At 43.9% G+C, this 20,112-nt stretch overlaps 1 protein-coding gene across 1 annotated transcript in view; it reads right to left on the reverse strand.

Moving 5' to 3' along the window:
• The window catches only part of obscnb (obscurin, cytoskeletal calmodulin and titin-interacting RhoGEF b), a 583,513-nt gene that overhangs the window by 26,903 nt on the left and 536,498 nt on the right, over positions 1-20,112 (reverse strand). Inside the window, exon 82 of the mRNA XM_048618408.1 lies at positions 10,799-10,901. Coding sequence (XP_048474365.1) covers positions 10,799-10,901 — 103 coding nt within the window. The remainder of the gene's footprint in view (positions 1-10,798; positions 10,902-20,112) is intronic.

Below are 20,112 nucleotides of genomic sequence, written 5' to 3' on the forward strand. Positions count from 1 at the left end.
AATCCATGTCATTGGTACCAACAAGTATCATGGCAGTTGGCTGTTCACCCTCCCCCTGCAAAATGCCCTGCAGCCGCTCTGAGCCATTCCTGACCTGACACCAGGGAGGCGACATACTATTCAAGAGTCTCATTTGCTGTCACAGAACCACCTGTCAGTTCCCCTTACAATTGAGGCCTAACACTAAAGCTAGCCCTGTCTTTTTCCTCCCCTGCTGTGCAGCAGAGCCAACTGTGTTGCCACAAACTTGGCTGTTGCTGCTCTTCCCTTAGAGGCCATGCACTCCCATTAGTATCCAACATGGTATATCTGTTTTAGAGGGTGATGGCAAAAGAGAAATCCTGCACTACCCGCCCACGCTTACCAGTCTTCCTGGGGGTCACCCAACACTTTTCCGCCTGTATAGCCCTTACTCATGGTGTAACCAGAGAACCTAAATCCTCTTCTCAATGAGGTGGGGGTGGGGTTGGTGTGGTTAATAAATGCATTCTGACTTCTCTGACTGGATTTTTCTCCTTTGGTTTCTGCAGACCCAAGTGATGTGTCCTAAAATCTTGCTCCCTTGGGCTTAAATTGAAGGAAATTAGTTGAGAGATGGTTTTGATCCAAATGGCCCCTACTGAGAAGGTACAATTGTAAAAACCACAACTCAGCTGGTCTGACAGCATCAGTGGAGAGAGAAATGCATTTGATCTTTAATGTCCACTGTGGCTCTTCTTCAGCCTGTCCAGCTATTGCAACATTTGGGGTGCCTAGTTGTGACTGATTTGCTTCTCCTTGTGCTTACTGGCAAATAAATATCAAGTTTCAGATCCCCAGCAACCACCATAGTTTGCATTTATTTTAGTGTCATCAAAGTGTCCTGGCAAAACAAAAGTGTCAAATAGGAACTTGAAGGAAAACTCCATCACCTTATTTACCTAGCACAACACTCGTGAGTGTTGGAGGTCAACCATTTCAGTTCCAGATGTGAGGATACAATGGCTTAAAGAGGTTATTTTGTCCTTTATTTTTAAAGAGCGGTTTTATATCAGAGGCGACAAGCTGTCTATTTGGAAATCCAATAAAGTAAACAGCTTGTGAGGCTTTGGGTTTTTGTTTAAAGTTGGAACAATAGAAGCAGTCTGAATGAGTGCGGTCAAGCTCTCACAGATTCAGAATTTTTAGTTTGATAGTTTTTCAGTAGCAGATAGTTGCTGGGTCTGTTGCTGCAGTACATCTCTCTCTGCTACACTCTTTCAGGGTTGTCTTGATGTTTTTTCTCTTCCTGGGCTGCTGGAGCTGCATGTGAGACAATCTGTTTTCTGAATTTACCTTTTTGCCAAAGGTACGTTTATAGAATGTTACTATATTGGAACAATTACTGTTTGATAGCTAACTAATCTATTACTCTGTTAAGTTTTCCAATAGAGTTGTAGCTAAGCCATTTCTTTTCTTCATCATTTCTTTTGTTGTACTTTAACAACAGTGTATGAATAAAGTGTGTTTTGCTTCAAATCTGGTAGTTTGACCAATTGAATTGCATCTGGAATGCAGCACCTTATATTTACCTTTAAAATAAGAAAATGTTAGGGTCTACACTATCTTTTTGATATATTTTGAGGGGGTTTGGTCTGGTCCATAACAGGTCATTACTACAGGAGCTTCTTAGGTTAGTGTTCTTGGCCCAACCATCTTCAACTCTTTCATTCAAACTCCAAATTCCGAGACTTAGGACTCTGCTCCCCCCTTGAAACTGGATCCTTGACTTCCTAACCCACAGACTGCAAACGGTCAGGACATGTGACAACACCTCCTCCATGATAATCCTTAAAGTCAGAAGTCACACGACACCAGGGTATGGTCCAACAGGTTTATCTGAAATCACAAGCTTTCGGAGCATAGCACCTTCATCAGCACCAGCTTGCTGAATGCCTTTTTCACCACCCTGTCTCCCTGCGATGCCGCTTTCAACAAACTATGTACTTGTACTCCTAGGTCCCTCTGTTCCATAACACTCCTCAAGGCCTTATCATTTACTGTATTAGTCCTACCTTGGTTGACTTTACAAAGTGCAACACCTCACATTTGCTAATCCTCAGCCCACTTCCCCATCTGATCAAGATCCCTCTGTAATTTTTGATAACCTTCTTTGCTATCAATGATGCTTCCTAATTTTGTATCAACCATAAACTTATTAATCATGCCTTGTGCATTCACATCCAGATCATTTATGTAAATAACAGATAACAAAGGTCCCACCAGTGACCCCTGTGGCATACCACTAGTCACAGGCCTTCAACCATCATCGTCTGCTTCCGGCCATCGATCTAATTTTGAATCCAATTAGCTAGCTCTCCCTGGATCCCATGTGACTAAACTTCCATGAATAGCCTGCTGTGTGAGGCCTTGTCAAAGGCCTTACTAAAGTCCACATAGACAACATCCACTGCCCTACCCTCATCCATCCTCTTGGTTACCTAGATCATAGAATCGCTACAGTGTGGAAACAGGCCCTTCAGCCCAACAAGTCCACACCGACCCACCCCCCTACAGCCCAACTAAGCTCCACATCCCTGAACACTACGGGCAATTTAGCATGGCCAATCCACCCAGCCTGCACATCTTTGGACTGTGGGAGGAAACCGGAGTGCCCGGAAGAAACCCATGCAGACATGGGAAGAATGTGCAAACTCCACACAGACAGTCGCCTGGCTGTAGAATCGAGCCCGGATCCCTGGTGCTGCGAGGCAGCAATGCTTACCACTGAGCCACCGTGCTGCTCCCTCTTCGAAAAACTCTGAAAGATTTGTCAGACATGACTTCCCGCGCAAAAATCCATTCTGACTATCCCTAATCAGACCTTGACTATCCAAATGTTGGTTGATCCTGTCCGACAGTAGCCTCTCCAATAACTTGCCTACCCCACTGCTGTCAAACTCACTGGTCTGTAGTTCCCTGGCTTGTCTTTGCTAACCTTTTTAAGCAATGCCTCCCACAACGTCTGAGGATGGACTTGATCAGGCCCAGGGGATTTATCCACCTTAATGCACTATAAGGCTGCAATCACCTCCTCTCTGGTAATACGTATGCGGTCCAAACATCCCCACTTGTTTCCCCTATTTCCACAGCATCCTTGATTCTCTCCTCAGTAAACACTGAGGAGAAATATTCATTAAAAATCTCCCCATCTCCTGTGACTCCACACAAACAGCTATGCTGACCTTTAAGGGGACCTATTCTCTCCCGAGCCACCCTCTTACTCTTAATATAGTTATAGAACCTCTTGGGATTAGCTTTAACCTCATCTGACAGATCCAACTCATACCCTCTTTCTGCTCTTCTGATTTCCCTCTTAAGTGTGCTCCTATACTTTTATAGTCATCTAGGGATTCACGTAAGCTCAATAGCTTAAACACAAGGTATGCTGCCTTACCTTTCCTGACCAGAGCCTCAATATCCCTCGTCAGCCAGGGATCCCTAAACCTGTCAACTTTTCCCTTCACCCTAACAGGGACATACTGTCCCTCAATTCTTGATATCACACTTTTAAAAGCCTCCCATTTGCCAGTTGTTCCTTTTCCTTCAAACAGACTCACCCAATTGACTTCTGCTAGATCCTGCCAAATGGCCCCAAAATTGGTCCTGCTCCAGTTTAGCACCTTAACCTGTGGACCCATCCTACCTTTCTCCATAACTATGTTAAAATTAAGAGAGTTATTGTCACTGGACCCAAAGTGCTCTCTGACTGACCCTTCAGTCACTTGCCTGATCTCGCTTCCTAAGAGGAGGTCCAGGGAACTTTCTTGGACACATTTGACAAATTCCACCCTGTCCAGGCCTTTTGCACTCTGGGTGGCCTAGTCAATACAGGGGAAATTAAAATCTCCAATCAATACTACTCTTTTATTCCAACAGGTATCTGCAATCTCTCTATACATCTGCTCCTCTAATAACCGCTGGCTATTTGGGGGTCTATAATACAGTCCTAACAGAGTGACCATCCCATTCTTGTTTCTAAGTTCTAACCATATGGCCTTATTTGATGACCCCTTAAGAATATCCTCTCTAAGCACTGTAGTTATGTCTTCCCATATCAAAAAGGCAACTTCCCCTCCTCGATTACTTGTACTTCTGTCATGCCTGTGGCTTCTGCATCCTGGAACATTGAGCTGCCAGCCCTTCCCTTCGCTCAGTCATGTTTCTATTGTGGCTATAATATCCCAGACCCCAGAATCAATTCATGCTCTGAGCTCATCTGCCTTACCAGTGAGTTCCTCTGCCCTACCAGTCAGGCCTTGTGCTTTGAAATAAATTCACTTTAAACCAGAAGTCTTTCCCCTCCCTTTACTGTGCCCCGGCTGTCCTGAATAGTAAACTCACTCTCTATGGCGAATGTATTTTTCCTGACTTCTTGATGGCCCCTCTCTTATTCAGAGCCCCAAACCCCCTGCCAAACTAGTTTAGGCAACACGTGTATCGTTTCATATTTCCAGCAGTTGGACTTCAGCTTGTTCTGAGTAATTTTGCCATTAATCTTCTAGGACTATTCAGAATAGAATCGTTATGGTGTGGAAACAAGGTCATTTTGTCCGACAAGTCCACACCAACTTCTTGAGGAGCATCCCACCCAGTATCACTCCCCTACTCTATCCGTGTAACCCCCATGGCTAATCCACCTAATCTACACATCCCTGAACACTATGGGCAATTTAGTGTGGCCAATTCACCTAGCCTGCACATCATTGGACTGTGGGAGGAAACCTGAGCACCCAGAGGAAAACCGTGCAGACACAGGGAGAATGTACAAACTCCACACAGACAGTCGCCTGAGTCTGGTATTGAACCTGGGTCCCAAGTGCTGTGAGGCAGCAGCGCTAACCACCAAGTTTGTCTCGGTTTTTCTTTTACAGGAACAAACAAATAATGATTGAATGAGTGGGGTTGTGGGTTCAGCCATCTAGGCATAGGCTTGAATTCTTTTCCCTAAACTCTCTGCCTCCACTTCTCTCTACCCCTTTAAGATACTCCTTTAAACCTAAACCGGACTGAGCATTTAGTCACCATTCTGAATGGGTCTTTGACTTGATGTCAATTTTCACCTGTTTATGCATCTGTGAAGGATCTTGAGACCTTTCTCTATTACATTTCCAATTTTTCATATACAGAAGCAGTCTATGCAGACCTGCAACAATAACCTGGACAGCATCCACTCTTTGACTAATAAGTAGAAAGTAACAGTTGCACCATTTGTAACAAGTATCGGGCAATGACCAGCTCCAAAATGCAGATCACAACGATCTCCCCATGACACTTAAAGCAATCAATTAACTTGAACGACTGACCACCAACATCCTAGAAGTAATCACTGATTGGGAATTTAAAACTGGGCTAATCAAATAAACGCCAACTTCATGGGCGCGGTCAGAAAGTAGACACTTGTTGGCAAGTGGCACAATCAGTGATTTACCAGGGAAAAATGAGCAGTATGATGGGTACCACTGTAACAACATTCAAGGAATTCAACACCATGCAGGGAAAAGCAATCTATTTGCTTGGCACTCTATTCACCAGTTTAAGGATATACATCATCCATTACTGGCATAATGTGGGTGCAGTGCGTATTATACTGTGGCAACTTGCCAAGACTTCTTTGGTTGTGCCCCTCAAAACTGCACCAGAAGGACAAAGATAGCAGGTGCATCGAGACACAATTACCTCCAAGGTCTGGGAGTATTACAGCTATGTCAGATGAGTTAAGGCGTGGACTGATGCATGGAATATGATATATGGAACTGCAATGTTGCTGCCATCACAGGAATATGGTTGAGAGAGGGACAAGACTGGTAACTTAACATTCCGGTCTATAGGATCTTCAGGTAGGACAGGAGAGGGTGCAAAAGTGAAGCTAGTGCTGCATTACTAGTTCAGGAGTCAGTTACTACAGCAAAGAGAAATGATATCTTGGAAGGGTCATCAAATGAGCACCCCAAACAGTCTGCGGGCAATTGAGGATCAGATATGTAGTCAATTCACTAAGGTGTGTAAAAATAATAATATGGTAATTATATTGGGGGAATTTCAATGACCCCTATATTAATTGGGATTGTCATAGATTATCATATTGCGTGCAGTTTCGGGCCCCATATCTTAGGAAGGATGTACTGGCCCTGCAGCAGGTTCAGAGTAGATTCACGAGAATGGTGCCAGGAATGAAAAGCTTAACATATGAGGAATGTTTGAGGACTCTGGGACTGTACTCATTGGAGTTTAGAAGGATGAGGGGAGATCTAATTGAAACTTACAGAATACTGAATGGCCTGGACAGAGTGGATGTTGGGAAGATGCTTCCATTGGTAGGACAGACTAGGACTCGAGGGCACCGCCTTAGAGAAAAGGGAAGACCTTTTAGAATGGAGATAAGGAGAAACTTCTTCAGCCAGAGGGTGGTGAATCTATGGAATTCACAGGCCAGGTCATTGAGTACATTTAAGACTGAGATAGATAGGTTATTGATTATCAAGGGGATCAATGGTTACGGGGAGAAAGCGGGAGAATGGGGTTGAGGAACTTATCAGCCATGATTGAATCGCAGAGCAGACTCGATCGGCCGAATCGCCTAATTTCTGCTCCTATGTCTTAATGGTATTATAAAGGGGGCAAATTTCTTGAAAAGTCTACAGGAGAGCTCTTTATGTCAACATGTAGATGGTCCTACAAGGGACAGTACAGTGCTGGATCTAATTCTGGGGACTGAAGTCAGGCAAGTTTTCAAGGTGTGACTAGGGGAAAGGTTTCTTCCTGTTTATCCTATCAATGCCCCACATAATTTTATATCTCCCTGGATCATTTCCCCTCTCTATTTCCCATGCTGTAAGAAAAACAACGCCAATCTGACCAATCTCTCTTCATAACTGAAATTCTCCAGCCCAGCAAACATCCTGGTAAATCTCCTCTGCACCGTCTCCAATACTATCAGATCCCTCCTGTAATGTGGATTACATAACCTCCCTGCTCTTAACCTCTATAACTTGGTTAATAAAAAGTAAGTATACATTACACCTTCTTGACAACTTTATTCTTCTGTCCTGGTACCTTAGGGACCGGTGTACATGCACATCCAGGTCCCTCTGATCTTCAGTACCTTCCAGGGTGCTTTCATCATATATTCCCTAGCCAGGTTTGTTCTGCCCAAGAGCATCACCTCACATTTATCTAATTGAATTCCATTTGCCACTGATCAGCCCCACTGACCAGTCTGTCTGTATCCTCTTGTGATCTAAGGCTAAGCTCCTGTTTACCAACCTAACAATTTTTGTATCAACTACAAACTTGCTAAGCAACCCTCCTATGTTCAAATCTAAATCATTTATATAAACCACAAATAGCAAGGGCCCTGTACAGTATGGGCTAAAAGGCTAAATTAGTTGATGATATGCGACAGATGCATGACCTTGAATGAGTCCTGTGAACATTAATGTTGTACTGAAGCCGGCATAATCAATGTGTTTTTTTTGGCTGTTTTTCTGTGCCTTGCTGTTTGTCACACTATATCAGAGAGAGAGTTTTGTTCCAAGGTGCAGGATTTCACCTTGTACTGGGATCGCGAATGGTGCCAGGAACAAACCTAAGCCTCCAGACCAGCCATCGATTGAGGGGTCCCCGACGTGGAAGAGGAAGTGAGGCTCATTGCTTTCTTTTCCTTCCTTTTTCATCTTCGTTTATTACATAATAGATGGTCATATTTCAGACTTTTCATTCCCCCTTTCTTTTCCATTTCTTATTATTACTTAACAAATGTTCATATTTAAACAAATTGTTATTGTTGAGTCTTCTTTAAATTACAGTTAACCGAATCCAAAAAGAACCACTTAGATACAATGGACACAGACTTTCAATTGGAAAAATATCCTTTAACCATCACCCTCTGCATTCTGCCACCCTGCCAATTGTGGATCCAATTAGCCCTTATCAAAGTCTTGCTAAGGTCTATGTAGACTACATCAAAAACATTGCCCCCATCTAAACAGCTGGTCACATCTTGGAAAAATTCAATCAAGTTATTCAGACATGCATTCTGACTGTTCTTCATTAATCCCTGTCTCTCCAAATGCAGATCAATTCTGTCCCTCAGAGTTGCTTTCAACAGTTGCCCCACCACCAAAGTGGACTGATTGGCCTGTAATTTCTTGGCTTACCCCTTGCTCTCTTCTTGAATAATGGCACAACATTGGCTGTCCTACAGTCCTCGAGCACCACGCCTGTTGCCAGAGACGATTTGAAAATCTTTGCAAGCACCCTTGTTATTTCCTGAGATAACAAGGTGTAGAGCTGGATGAACACAGCGGGCCAAGCAGCATCAGAAGAGCAGGAAAGCTTCATCCAGCTCTACACCTTGTTATCTCAGATTCTCCAGCATTGGAAGTTCCTACTATCTCTTGTTATTTCCTTCCTTGTTTCACGCGCAATCTGGAATACGTTTCATCCGGCCCTGGAGATTTATCTACTTTTGAACCTGCCAGACTACTTAGAGCCTCCTCTCTGTCTATGGTAATTTCTTTAGTGTTATCACAAACCTTCTCCCCAACTTCCATAACCACATCGTCCCTCACACCAGTGAACACTGGCCCAAAGTATCCATTTAGAACCCTACCTACATCCTCTAGCTCCATGCACAAATTACTGCTGTGACCCTTAATGGGTCCTATTCTTTCCCACATTATCCTCTTACCCTTAGTGTACCTGTAAAATAACATAGAATTTTCCTTTCTTTCACCTGCCTGTATCTTTTCATTACCCTTTTAGTTCTCCTAATCTTTTTAAATTCCCACTTGCACATTCTATACTCCTCTAAGGCTTCTGCTGTTTTGAGCCCTGATTATCTGCCAGAAGCTTCTCTATTTTTCTTAATCCAAGGCTGTATATCCCTCAATATCCAAGATTCACAGGATTTGGTAGTTCCATGGTTCTTCTTTATTTGAACATGTTGGTCCTGTACCCTCCATATTTCCTCCTTGAATGAATCCCACTGTTCCGAGACAGATTCATTTGAAAGTATGTGCTCCCAGTCCATTCTGATCAAATCGCATCTGATTTTATTAAAATCTGCCTTCCACCAGTTGAAAACTTTGAGTTCAGGCCCATCACTTTCCTTTTCCTTAACAATCATGAATCTAATGGATAATGAATTGGGTCGTGAATTCCAGGGCCTTCGAGAAAAGTAATTTCTCCTCATCTCTGTGTTTAAATCTGTGGCATCTTTTCCTAAAACTATGACTTCTTGTTCTGGGTTGCCTCATGAGGAACCATCCTTTCCATGTCTACTCTGTCATTCCTCTTTAGCATCTTACATATGTCAATTAAATCTCCTTTCATTCTTCTAAACTTCAGAGAGTAGAGGCCTAAACAGCCAATCTCCCTTCACAAGACAATCTCCTCATCTCTGGAATCAATCTAGTGAACCTCCTCCAATACAACTATATACCTCCTCAAGAGACCAAAACTGTATGTAAAATTCCAGGTGCCTTATAAAGTCATAGCAATACTTCCCGATTTTTATTTCCTGTTCCTTTAGCAATAAATACCATAACTGCATTCACCTTCCTTATTATCTGATGTACCCACTCACTAGCTTTCTGCACTTCTCTCAAGGAGCCTATATTAAACTCCCAGCGATGTGACTGCTCGTTTTGGTTTTTAAGTTCTACCATACGGCTACATTTGAGGAGCCTTCTAAGATGTCATTCCTCCTTACTGTTGAAATAAATTGCTTGATCAAAATTGCAACACCTCCTCTTCTTTTACCTCCTTCCCTGTTTCAGTGTTCTATAATACTGACCTGCCAATCATGCCCCTCTCTCAACCATGTCTCAGTAACAGCAATAACATCATATCCCCATGTTTTAATTTGTGCCCTCATTCATCTGCCTTGTTTGTCAGACTCCGAGCATTAAAATAAACTCCAAGATTGCCAAACTCTCTTGTGCCTTAACTGGCCCGATACGTCTTTGCCTTCTTGATTCATTTGCCGTCTTTCCTAATTCTGGCTGTTCATCTCACCCTGCAGAATATTCTCTCTGGGTCCCACCTCCCTGCCAGTTAGTTTAAACTCTCCTCAATAACGCTATCAAGTCTCCCCACAAGTGTACTGGTCCCATTCTGATTCAGGTGCAACCTCTCCACCTAGTCTGGTTCCACCACCCCAGAAATCTAAAGCCCTTCCTCCTGCACCATCTCTCCCAACATACATTGATCTGGATTAACCTCCTACCTGTATTCACTCGGCATTTTCATTTGGGTCCTGTTCTTTAATTTATTTCCTAGCTCCCTAAATTCTGTTTTCAGGGTCTCATTCCTTTTTCTACCTATGTTGTAGATACCAATATGTACCACAATCTCTGTCTGTTTTCCTTCCCCCTTCAGAATGCCCTTTTGTGACATCCCTGACCCGCACTAGGGAAACAACATACCATCCTGCAGTCTCTTTTGTGGCTGCAGAAATACCTGTCTGTTCCCTTTAGAATTGACTCCTCTACCACTGTAGCCCTGCTGTTCTTTTTACTCCCCTCTTGTGCAGCAGACCCAACCATTCTGCCAAGATGATGGCTACCACTGCTTGAATGAGATCTTTTGTAAATCTAAATGATCAATTTCATCCCTATAATTTTTGTCTATTTTCAGGGAATTCTACAAATGAACTACTTGTCCATATATGACAATCTCATTTCCTGACAACTACAACTGCTTCCGAACAAGATTTTCTCAATATCTTCAGCCTGCAGAACTACAATTGAAACAATGAAATTAATGACAAACTTACCTTCAATCATGACAACTTGGTCTCCTCTCTTTTCTGGAATCAGAACAGGAGCCTGAAGATACAGCTCTGCTACATCTCTGGCTGTACCCAGCTTATTGGTAACCTGGGAGAAGAAAAACAACAATTCAGATTCATAAATATAAAATAGGATAACAGTATTGTTTATTACACACAATTATGCATTATAAAGCAGTATTGCTAAACAACATTTTTATTTTTGTTCGGCAGGATATCACGATGACGTGTAGAAGGGAAGAAAAGCATAAACAGAGAACCAGGATGGGTGGCAATATAATGTCAGCAGGGAGTTTGGAATAGATCTTTCAGACTTTTACCCATAAGTGTTCTCATGACGATTTCCATTGCATTTAGCAGTTCCATAATTTTTGCATCCATGAAAGAAAAAACATCTTGCTGTGGTTTTTAAAAAAAAATTCTCTTGTGGGACATGGGTGTTAATGGCTGGCCAGCATTTATTACCCAGCCACATTTGCACTTGAGAAGGTGGTGCTGAGTTGCCTTCTTGAACCGCTACAGTTCATGTGTTGTAGACAGCTCCAAAATGCATTAGGGAGGGAGTTCCAGAATTTGATCCAGCGACAGTGAAGAAATGGCAATATATTTCAAAGTTAGAATGGTGAGTAGCTTGGAGGAGAACTTTCAGGTGGTGGCGTTCCAATATATCTGCTGCTCTTCTTCGTCTGGATGGAAGTGGTCATGGGCTTGGAAGGCGCTGTCTAAGCATCTTTGGTTAATTTCTGCAGTGCATCTTGTAGATAGAACACACTGCTGCTACTGAGTGTTGGTGTTAGAGGGAGTGGATTCTTGTGGATGTGGTATTAATCAAGTGGCTGCTTTATCCTGGATGGTGCCAAGGTTCTTGGGTGTCGTTGGAGCTGCACCCATCCAGGCAAGTGGGGATATTTCCATTCCACTCCTTACTTGTGCCTTATCGATGGCAGGGTGGACAGGCTCTGGGGAGTTAGGAGGCAAGTTGCTCCTTGCCTCTGACCTGCTCTTGTAGACGTTTTTGGTGAGTTCCATTGTGTTTCTGGTCAATGGTAACCACAAGGATATTGATATTGAGGGATTCAGTGATGGTAACACCATTGAATATCAAAGAGCAGTGGTTAGATAGTATCTTATTGGAGATGTTCAATGCCTGGCATCTGTTCGGCATAAATGTTACTTGCCCCTTGTTAACCCAGGCCTGAATACTATCCAGGTCTTTTTGTAGACTTCTTCAGTATCTAAGGAGTTGCGAATGGTGATGAACATTGTGCAATGATCAATGAACATCCCTACTTCTGACCTTATGATGGAAGGGAGGTCATTGATAAAGCATTTAAAGATGGTTGGGCCTTGTAGAACATGCTGAGGAACTCCTGTAGAGATGTCCCGGAGCTGAGATGACTGAACTCCAGCAATCACACCATCTTCCTGTATGCCAGGAATAACTTTAAACTGGAGACATTTTAACCAATTCCCATTGGCTCCAGTTGCTTGGTCTCCTTGACACCACACTCAGTCAATTGATGTCTAGGGCTGCCACTCTCAACTTACCTCTGGAATTCAGCTCATTTGCTCATGTTTGAACCAAGGCTATAATGAGGTCAGGAGCTGTGTGACCCTGGTGGAACCCAAACTGGGCGTCACTGAGCAGGTTATTGCTGAACAGGTGCTGCTTGATAACGCTGTTGATGACACCTTCCATCACTTTACTGATGATTAAGAGTAGACTGATGGGGCACACCTGGGCAACTTTTCATATTATCCCTTAGATGCCTATGTTGTAGCTGTACTGGAATATCTTGGCTAGGAATGTGGAAAATTTTGAAACACATCACTTCAGTACTATTGGCAGAATATTGTCAGGGCCCATAGCCTTTGAGTATCCAGTGCCGCCAATCATTTCTTGATATCACGTGGAGTGTTTCAAATTGGCTGAAGAAGATGGATCATTGACTCGGCACTTCTGGCTAATTTTGCTATGAATGCTTCAGCCTTATCTTTGCACTGATGTGTTGGGCTCTTCCATCATTGAGGATGGGAATATTTGTGCAGCATCCTCCTTCAGTGAATTGTTTCATTGTCTACCACCATTCATGATTGGATATGACAGGACTGCAGAGTTTAGATCTGATCTGTTGGCTGTGGGATTGCTCAGCTCTGTCTATCACTCGCTGTTTACGTCACACAAGTAATCCTACTTGGTCACTTCAACAGTTTGGCACCTCAATCTTAGGTACATTTGGGGCTGTACTTGGCACGCCCTCCTGCACTTTCCATTGAACCAGAGTTAATCTCCTGGCTTGATAGTATTGGTTGAGTGTGCATAATGCCGGGTCATGAGGTTGCAGATCATATTGGAGTACAGCTACTGTTGATGGCTCACAGTGTCTCATGGATGTCCAGTCTTGAGTTGCTAGATCTGTCTGAAGTCTGTCCCATTTAGCGCAGTGGTACTACTCCATAATACAATGGAGGGTATTCTCAATATGAAGGTGGGACTTCGTCTCCAGAAGGACTGTGCACTGGTCATTCTTACCGATATTGTCATGGTTAGGTGCATCTGCACCAGGCAGATTGAGGAGGATGAGGTCGAGCATGTACTTCCCTCTTGTTGGTTCCCTCACCACCTGCTGCAGATCCAGATTAGCAGATATGTCCTTTAGGACCCAGCCAGCTCAATCAGCAATGTGGTTTCCAAGCCAGTCTTGGTGGTGGACATTGAAATCTCCCACAGTACATTTTTAAAATTCATTTGTGGGACGTGGGTGTCGCTGGCTGGCCTGCATTTATGGCCCATCCCTAGTTGCCCTTGAGAGGGTGGTGGTGTGCTGCCTTCTTGAACTTTTGCAGTCCACCTGCTGTGGGTTGACCCACAATGCCTTTAGGGAGGGAATTCCAGGATTTTGATTCAGTGAAAGTGAAGGAACAGCGATATATTTCCAAGTCAGGATGGTACGCAGCTGGGAGGGGAACTTGGAGGTGATGGTGTTCCCATATATTTGCTGCTCTTGTCCTTCTAGATGAAAGTAGTTGTGGGTTTGGAAGGTGCTGTCTGAGGATCGTTGGTGAATTTCTGCAGTGCATCTTGTAGATAGTACACACTGCTGCTGCTGAGCATCAGTGGTGGAGGGAGTGGATGCTTGTGGAGCATTTTGCACTACTGCCACCTTCAGTGCTTCCTCAAAGTGTTGTTTAACATGGAGAAGTACTGATTCATCAGCAGAGGGAGGATAATATGGGATGTTGAGTAGATGGTTTTCTTGCACATGTTTACTTTGACGCAATGAGACTTCATGGAGTCCGGAGACAATGTTGAGGACTCACAGTGCAACTCCCTCCTGGCTGTACATGACCGAGCACCACATCTGCTGGGTCTGTCTTGCCAGTGGGATAGGATGTATCCAGAGATGGTGATGGTGGTGTCTGGGGTATTGTCTGTAAGGTATGAAGTAAATAAGGACATTTCTTTCATTACAAAGAAGACATTCTAGGGCTACAGAGATGAAATCCATTGATGAATTTTACTTTTCTTGATGGTGGATACAGCCAGACAGAGTTTGTGGTGTGCTGGTTCCAGCCCAGGTTGCAAACGATGACAAATAAAGTACCCTGTAGCCAATTAACAGCTGCTGCGGGAAGCTGGCCAACGAGGAGAGACAAGGGTGATTAGCTTGTTCAAACTTTCAAGGTGAGATCTCTGCGGAGAGAGGGGGCAGGCTATGCATTGGAAGTTGGTCATGATCACCCATTTAATGGTATCCCATCATGGGGTGATGGCAATGTCACCATGCTTAGTAGTTTTTAGACCAAAGTTTAAAGCCAGAAGTAGCAAGTGGTTGCCAGCCTTAAGCAGGGTTTCAAAAAAGCTTCCAGTGTAAAAGCAGTTCAGCTAATTAAGAAAAAAACAGCTACTGGATCCTTATTAATGAGTCAGCTAGACTTTTGTCATCGGAGCATATAAAACTAAACAACACAGTGCAACTTAGCATTTAAGACTGTAAGATGTAGAAGCAGAAGTAGGTCATTTGGCCCATCGAGTATGTTCTGCCATTTAACGAGAACATGGCTGATCTGATAATCTTCATGTACTTTTCTGCCTTTTCTCTATAACACTTGATTCCCTTACTAATTAAAAATCTGTCTATCTCAGCCTCACCAGCCCTCTTAGTAAAGGATTTATCAGATTCACTACCCTTTGAGAGAAGAAATTCTTCCTTATCTATGTCTTAAAAAAGATGATGCGCTTTGGTCCTTGTCTCCCATAAGAACAAAGAACTGTACAGCATAGGAACATGCCCACTGGCCTACCCAGACTGTGCCATCACATGATGCCTTTCTAAACTAAAGGCCTTTTGCCTGTATGTAGTCCATATCCTTATATTCCCTGCCTATTCATATACCTGCCATTGTTATTGCATCCGTATCCACAACCTCCTCTGTAGCACATTCCAGGCACTTACCACTCTGTATAAAAAGCTTGAGGCTCACATCTCCTTTAAACTTGACCCCTTTTATCTTAAATCTATGTCCCCTATAAATTGACATTTCTACCTTGGGAAAAAGACTCCTACTATCCATGCCTCCCATAATTTTGTTAACTTCTATCATGTTGCCCCTCAACCTTCAATGTTCAATTGAAAACAGGTTTGTCCAATCTCTCCTCATAGCAAATACCCTCCAAACCAGGCAACATCCTGGTAAACAATTTCTGTACCTTCTCCAAATCCTTCTTGTGGTGTAGCGACCAGAACTATACACAATATTCCAAATGTGGCCTAACTAAATTTATATGAAGTTGCAACATGATTTGCCAATTTTTATGTTCCAAGCTCCGACTGATGAAGGCAAGCATGCCATACGCTTTCTTGGCCACCTTATCCACTTATTTTGCTACCACTTTCAGGGAACTGTGGGCCTGTATGCTGGGATCCTTCTATATGTTGGTGTTTCAAAGTGTTCTGCTATTTATTGCATACTTCCCTCCTACACTGGAGTCAGGGAGTGTCCCAAAGGACTGGAAAATGGTTAATGTCTAAGAAGGGAATGAGGCAAAAAAAAGAAAACTACCAGCTGGTTAGCCTGATCTCGGTTGTTGGTAAGATTTTAGAGTGCATTATTAAGGATGAGATTGCACAGTACTTGCAAGTGCATGGTAAAATAGGGCAAGGTCAGCACAGCTTTTCAAGGGGAGGTCATGCCTGATAAATCTTTTAAAATTCTTCGGGGAGGTAATGAGTTAGGCAAAGGAGAACCGGTGAACGTGATCTATTTGAGTTTCCAGAAGGCCTTTGACAGTGTGCCACATAGGAGGCTGCTAAATGAGAGCCCATGGTGTTAGGGGCAAGGTACTGGCATGGATAGAGGATTGGCTGGCTGGCAGAAGGCAGAGAGTAGGATAAAGGGTCTTTTTCTGGATGACAGCCGGTCACTAGCTGAGTTCTGCAGGGGTCACTGTCGGGACCATAAATATTCATTTTATACATTAATGAATGAAGGAGCTGAGGGCATTGTTGCTAAGTGTGCAGATGACACAAAGATAACATAGAACATAGAACAGTACAGCACAGTACAAGCCCTTCGGCCCACGATGTTGTGCTGAACTTTTACGCTAATCCTAAGGTCTATCTAACCTCCGCCCCAACCTTATTCTATCATCCATATGCCTATCTAATAGCCGCTTAAATGCCCCTAATGAGGCCGACTCCACTACCCTCTCCAGCAATGCATTCCACGCCCCGACCACTCTCCGAGTAAAGCACCTACCTCTGATGTCTCCCCTATATCTACCTCCACTCACTTTAAAACTATGCCCCCTCGTAATAGCTACCTCCACCCTAGGAAAAAGTCTCTAGCTGTCTATCTATACCTCTGATCATTTTGTACACCTCTATCAAGTCACCTCTCATCCTTCGTCGTTCTAAAGAGAAAAGCCCTATCTCTCTCAACCTTTCCTCGCAAGACCTTCCCACCATTCCAGGAACATCCTGGTAAATCTCCTCTGCACCTTTTCTAACGCTTCCACATCTTTCCTGTAATGAGGCGACCAGAACTGGACACAATACTCTGGATGTGGCCAAACCAGGCTTTTGTATAGCTGGAGCATAACTTCACGGCTCTTGAACTCAATCTTCTATTAATGAAAGCAAACACACCATACGCCTTCTTAACTCTATCCACCTGGGTAAAGTGAAGGAACAGGTAGTGTTGAGGAAGCAGTAAGGCTGCAGAAGGACTTGGACATGTTAGGCGAGTTGACAAAGAAGTGGCAGGTAGAATATAATGTGAGAAAGTCTGAGGTTAAGGACTTTGGTAGGAAAAATAGAAGCACAGACTATTTGCTAAATGTGGAAAGGCTCTGGAAATCGAAGGGACTTGAGAGACCTAGTTCAGGATTCGTTTAAATTAACATACATGTTCAGGTGGCAGTTAGGAAGGCAAAATGCAATGTTAGCATTAGTTTTAAGAGGATGAGAATACAAAAGCAGAGATGTACTGTTCAGGCTGTATAAGGCTATGGTCTGACCACATTTGGAATATTGTGAGCAGTTTTGGGCCCTGTTTCTAAGGAAGGATGTGACGGCATTGGAAGGGATCCAGAGGACATTTACGAGAATGATCACAGGAATGTAGGGCTTGTCATATGAGGAGCGGTTGAAAACTCTGTGTCGACGTTGATAGAGTTTAGAAGGACGAGGGAGGATCTGTTTGAAACTTACAGAATACCGAGAGACTTGCATAGAATAGGCGTTGGAGAAGATGTTCCCACTAATAGGAGAGAATAGGACTCAAGGGCACAGCCTCAGAGTGACCCTTTGACCAACTGAGATGAGGAGGTATTTCTTCTGCCAGAGGGTGGTAAATCTGTAGCATTCATTGCCACTGAGGTCTATGGAAGCCAAGTCATTGGGTATATTTAAGACAGATATAGATACATTCTTGATTGGTAGGTGGATCAAGGGTTACAAGGAAAAGGCAGGAGAAAGGGGTTGAGATACATATCAGCCATGATTGAATGATGGAGCAGACTTAATGGGCCAAATGGTCAATTCTGCTCCTATATCTTGTGGTCTTCTACGTTAGATCTTCCGAAATGCATCAATTTGCATTTGTCCGGATTAAATTCCGTCTATCATTTCTTTGCCCAAATGTCCAGACTACCTCCAGTCTTTCTGTATCCTCCGGCAATCCTCCTCACTATCCGTAACTCCCCCAGTATTTGCATCATCCGCAAACTTATTAATTAGGCCACCGACATTCTTGTCCATATATATATTACAAACCACAGGGGTCCCAGCACTGATTCCTGTGGAATAGCACTGGTCACAGATCTCCAGTCAAAAACAGACCCTTCCACCAGTACTCTTTGTCTTCTATGACTAAGCCAATTCCGTATCCGTCTTACTAAATCACCGTGGATTCCATGTGACTTGACCTTTTGTATCAGCCTGCTGTGACAGACCTTGTCAAAGGCCTTGCTAAAGTCCATATACATAACGTGCAATGCCCTACCCTCATCAATTATCATCATCACTTCCTCAAAAAACTCAATCAAGTTTGTGAGATATGACCTTCCTTGCACAAAGCCGTGCTGCCTATCGCTAATAAGTCTATATTTTTCCAAATGTAAGCAAATCCTATCCCCAAGAATCTTCTCCAATAATTTCCCTAAAGCTCATCAGCCTGTAATTTCCTGAATTATCTCTGTTGCACCTCTTAAACAAAGGAACAATGTTGTATATTCTCTAGTTCTCAAGTACCTCTCTTGTGACTAACCAGGATACAAAAATTTGTACAAGGTCCCAGTAATTTTCTCACCTGCCTCCCTCAGCATTGTGGGATAGATCCAATCAGGTCCAGGGGACTTGTCTGTCTTAATGCATTTTAGAATACCCAATACCACCTGCTTTTTTTAAATTGACAAACCCAAGAATTTCAACATACCCCTCCTGAGACACACCATCTACCATGTCCTTTTCCTTTGTCAATATCAATACAAAATATTCGTTAAGGACTTCATCTACTTCCTCCAGCTCCATGCATAAATTCCCTCCTTTGTCCTTGAGTGGACCTAACCGTTCCACCCTCTTGCTTCTTATATATGTATAAAAGGCCTTGGGACTTTCCTTTCTCCTGTTTGCCAAACATATACATGGCCCCTTTTAGTCCTCCTAATAAGTTGAGTTCTTTCTTGCTATCTTTGTATTCTTCAAGGATGTTGTCTGTCAGTTTCCTAAACTTTACATATGCCTCCTTTTACTCTTGTCACCCAGGGTTCCTGAATCTTGCCATCCTTATTCAAATTAAGAGGAAACAACCTTTCTGCATCTACCCTGTCAAGTCCTCTAAGAATCTGAGACAACAAGGTGCAGGGCTGGATGAACACAGCAGGCCAAGCAGCATCATAGGAGCAGAGAGGCTGACGTTTCGGGCCTAGACCCTTCATCAGAAAAGGGGGAGGGGAAGGGGGTTCCGAAATAAATAGGGAGAGAGTGGGAGGCGGATAGAAGAGGGATAGAGGAGAGGATAGGTGGAGAGGAAACAAACAGGTTGAAGAGGTGGGGATGGAGCCAGTAAAGGTGAGTGTAGGTAGGGAGTTAGGAAGGGGATAGGTCAGTCCAGGGAGGACGGACAGGTCAAGGGGGCGGGATGAGGTTGGTCGGTAGGAGATGGAGGTGCGGCTTGAGGTGGGAGGAGGGGATAGGTGGGAGGAAGAACAGGTTAGGGAGGCAGGGACGAGCTGGACTGGTTTTGGGATGCGGTAGGGGGAGGGGAGATTTTGAAACTTGTGAAATCCACATTGATACCATTGGGTTGCAGGGTTCCCAAGCGGAATATGAGTTGCTGTTCCTGCAACCTTCGGGTGGCATCGTTGTGGCACTGCAGGAGGCCCAGGATGGACATGTCGTCTGAGGAATGGGAGGGGGAGTTGAAATGGTTCGCGACTGGGAGGTGCAGTTGTTTATTGCGAACCGAGCGTAGGTGTTCTGCAAAGCGGTCCCCGAGCCTCCGCTTGGTTTCCCCGATGTAGAGGAAGTCACACCGGGTACAGCGGATGCAGTATACCACATTGGCAGATGTGCAGGTGAACATCTGCTTGATGTGGAAAGTCTTCTTGGGGCCTGGGATGGGGGTGAGGGAGGAGGTATGGGGGCAGGTGTAGCACTTCCTGCGGTTGCAGGGAAAAGTGCCGGGTGTGGTGGAGCTGGAGGGGAGTGTGGAGCGGACAAGGGAGTCACGGAGAGAGGTGTCCCTCCAGAAAGCAGATAAGGGTGGGGAGGGAAAGATGTCTTTGGTGGTGGGGT

Source organism: Rhincodon typus, chromosome 2, assembly GCF_021869965.1.
Source record: "Rhincodon typus isolate 14 chromosome 2, sRhiTyp1.1, whole genome shotgun sequence".
NCBI classification, from domain to species: Eukaryota; Metazoa; Chordata; class Chondrichthyes; order Orectolobiformes; family Rhincodontidae; genus Rhincodon; species Rhincodon typus.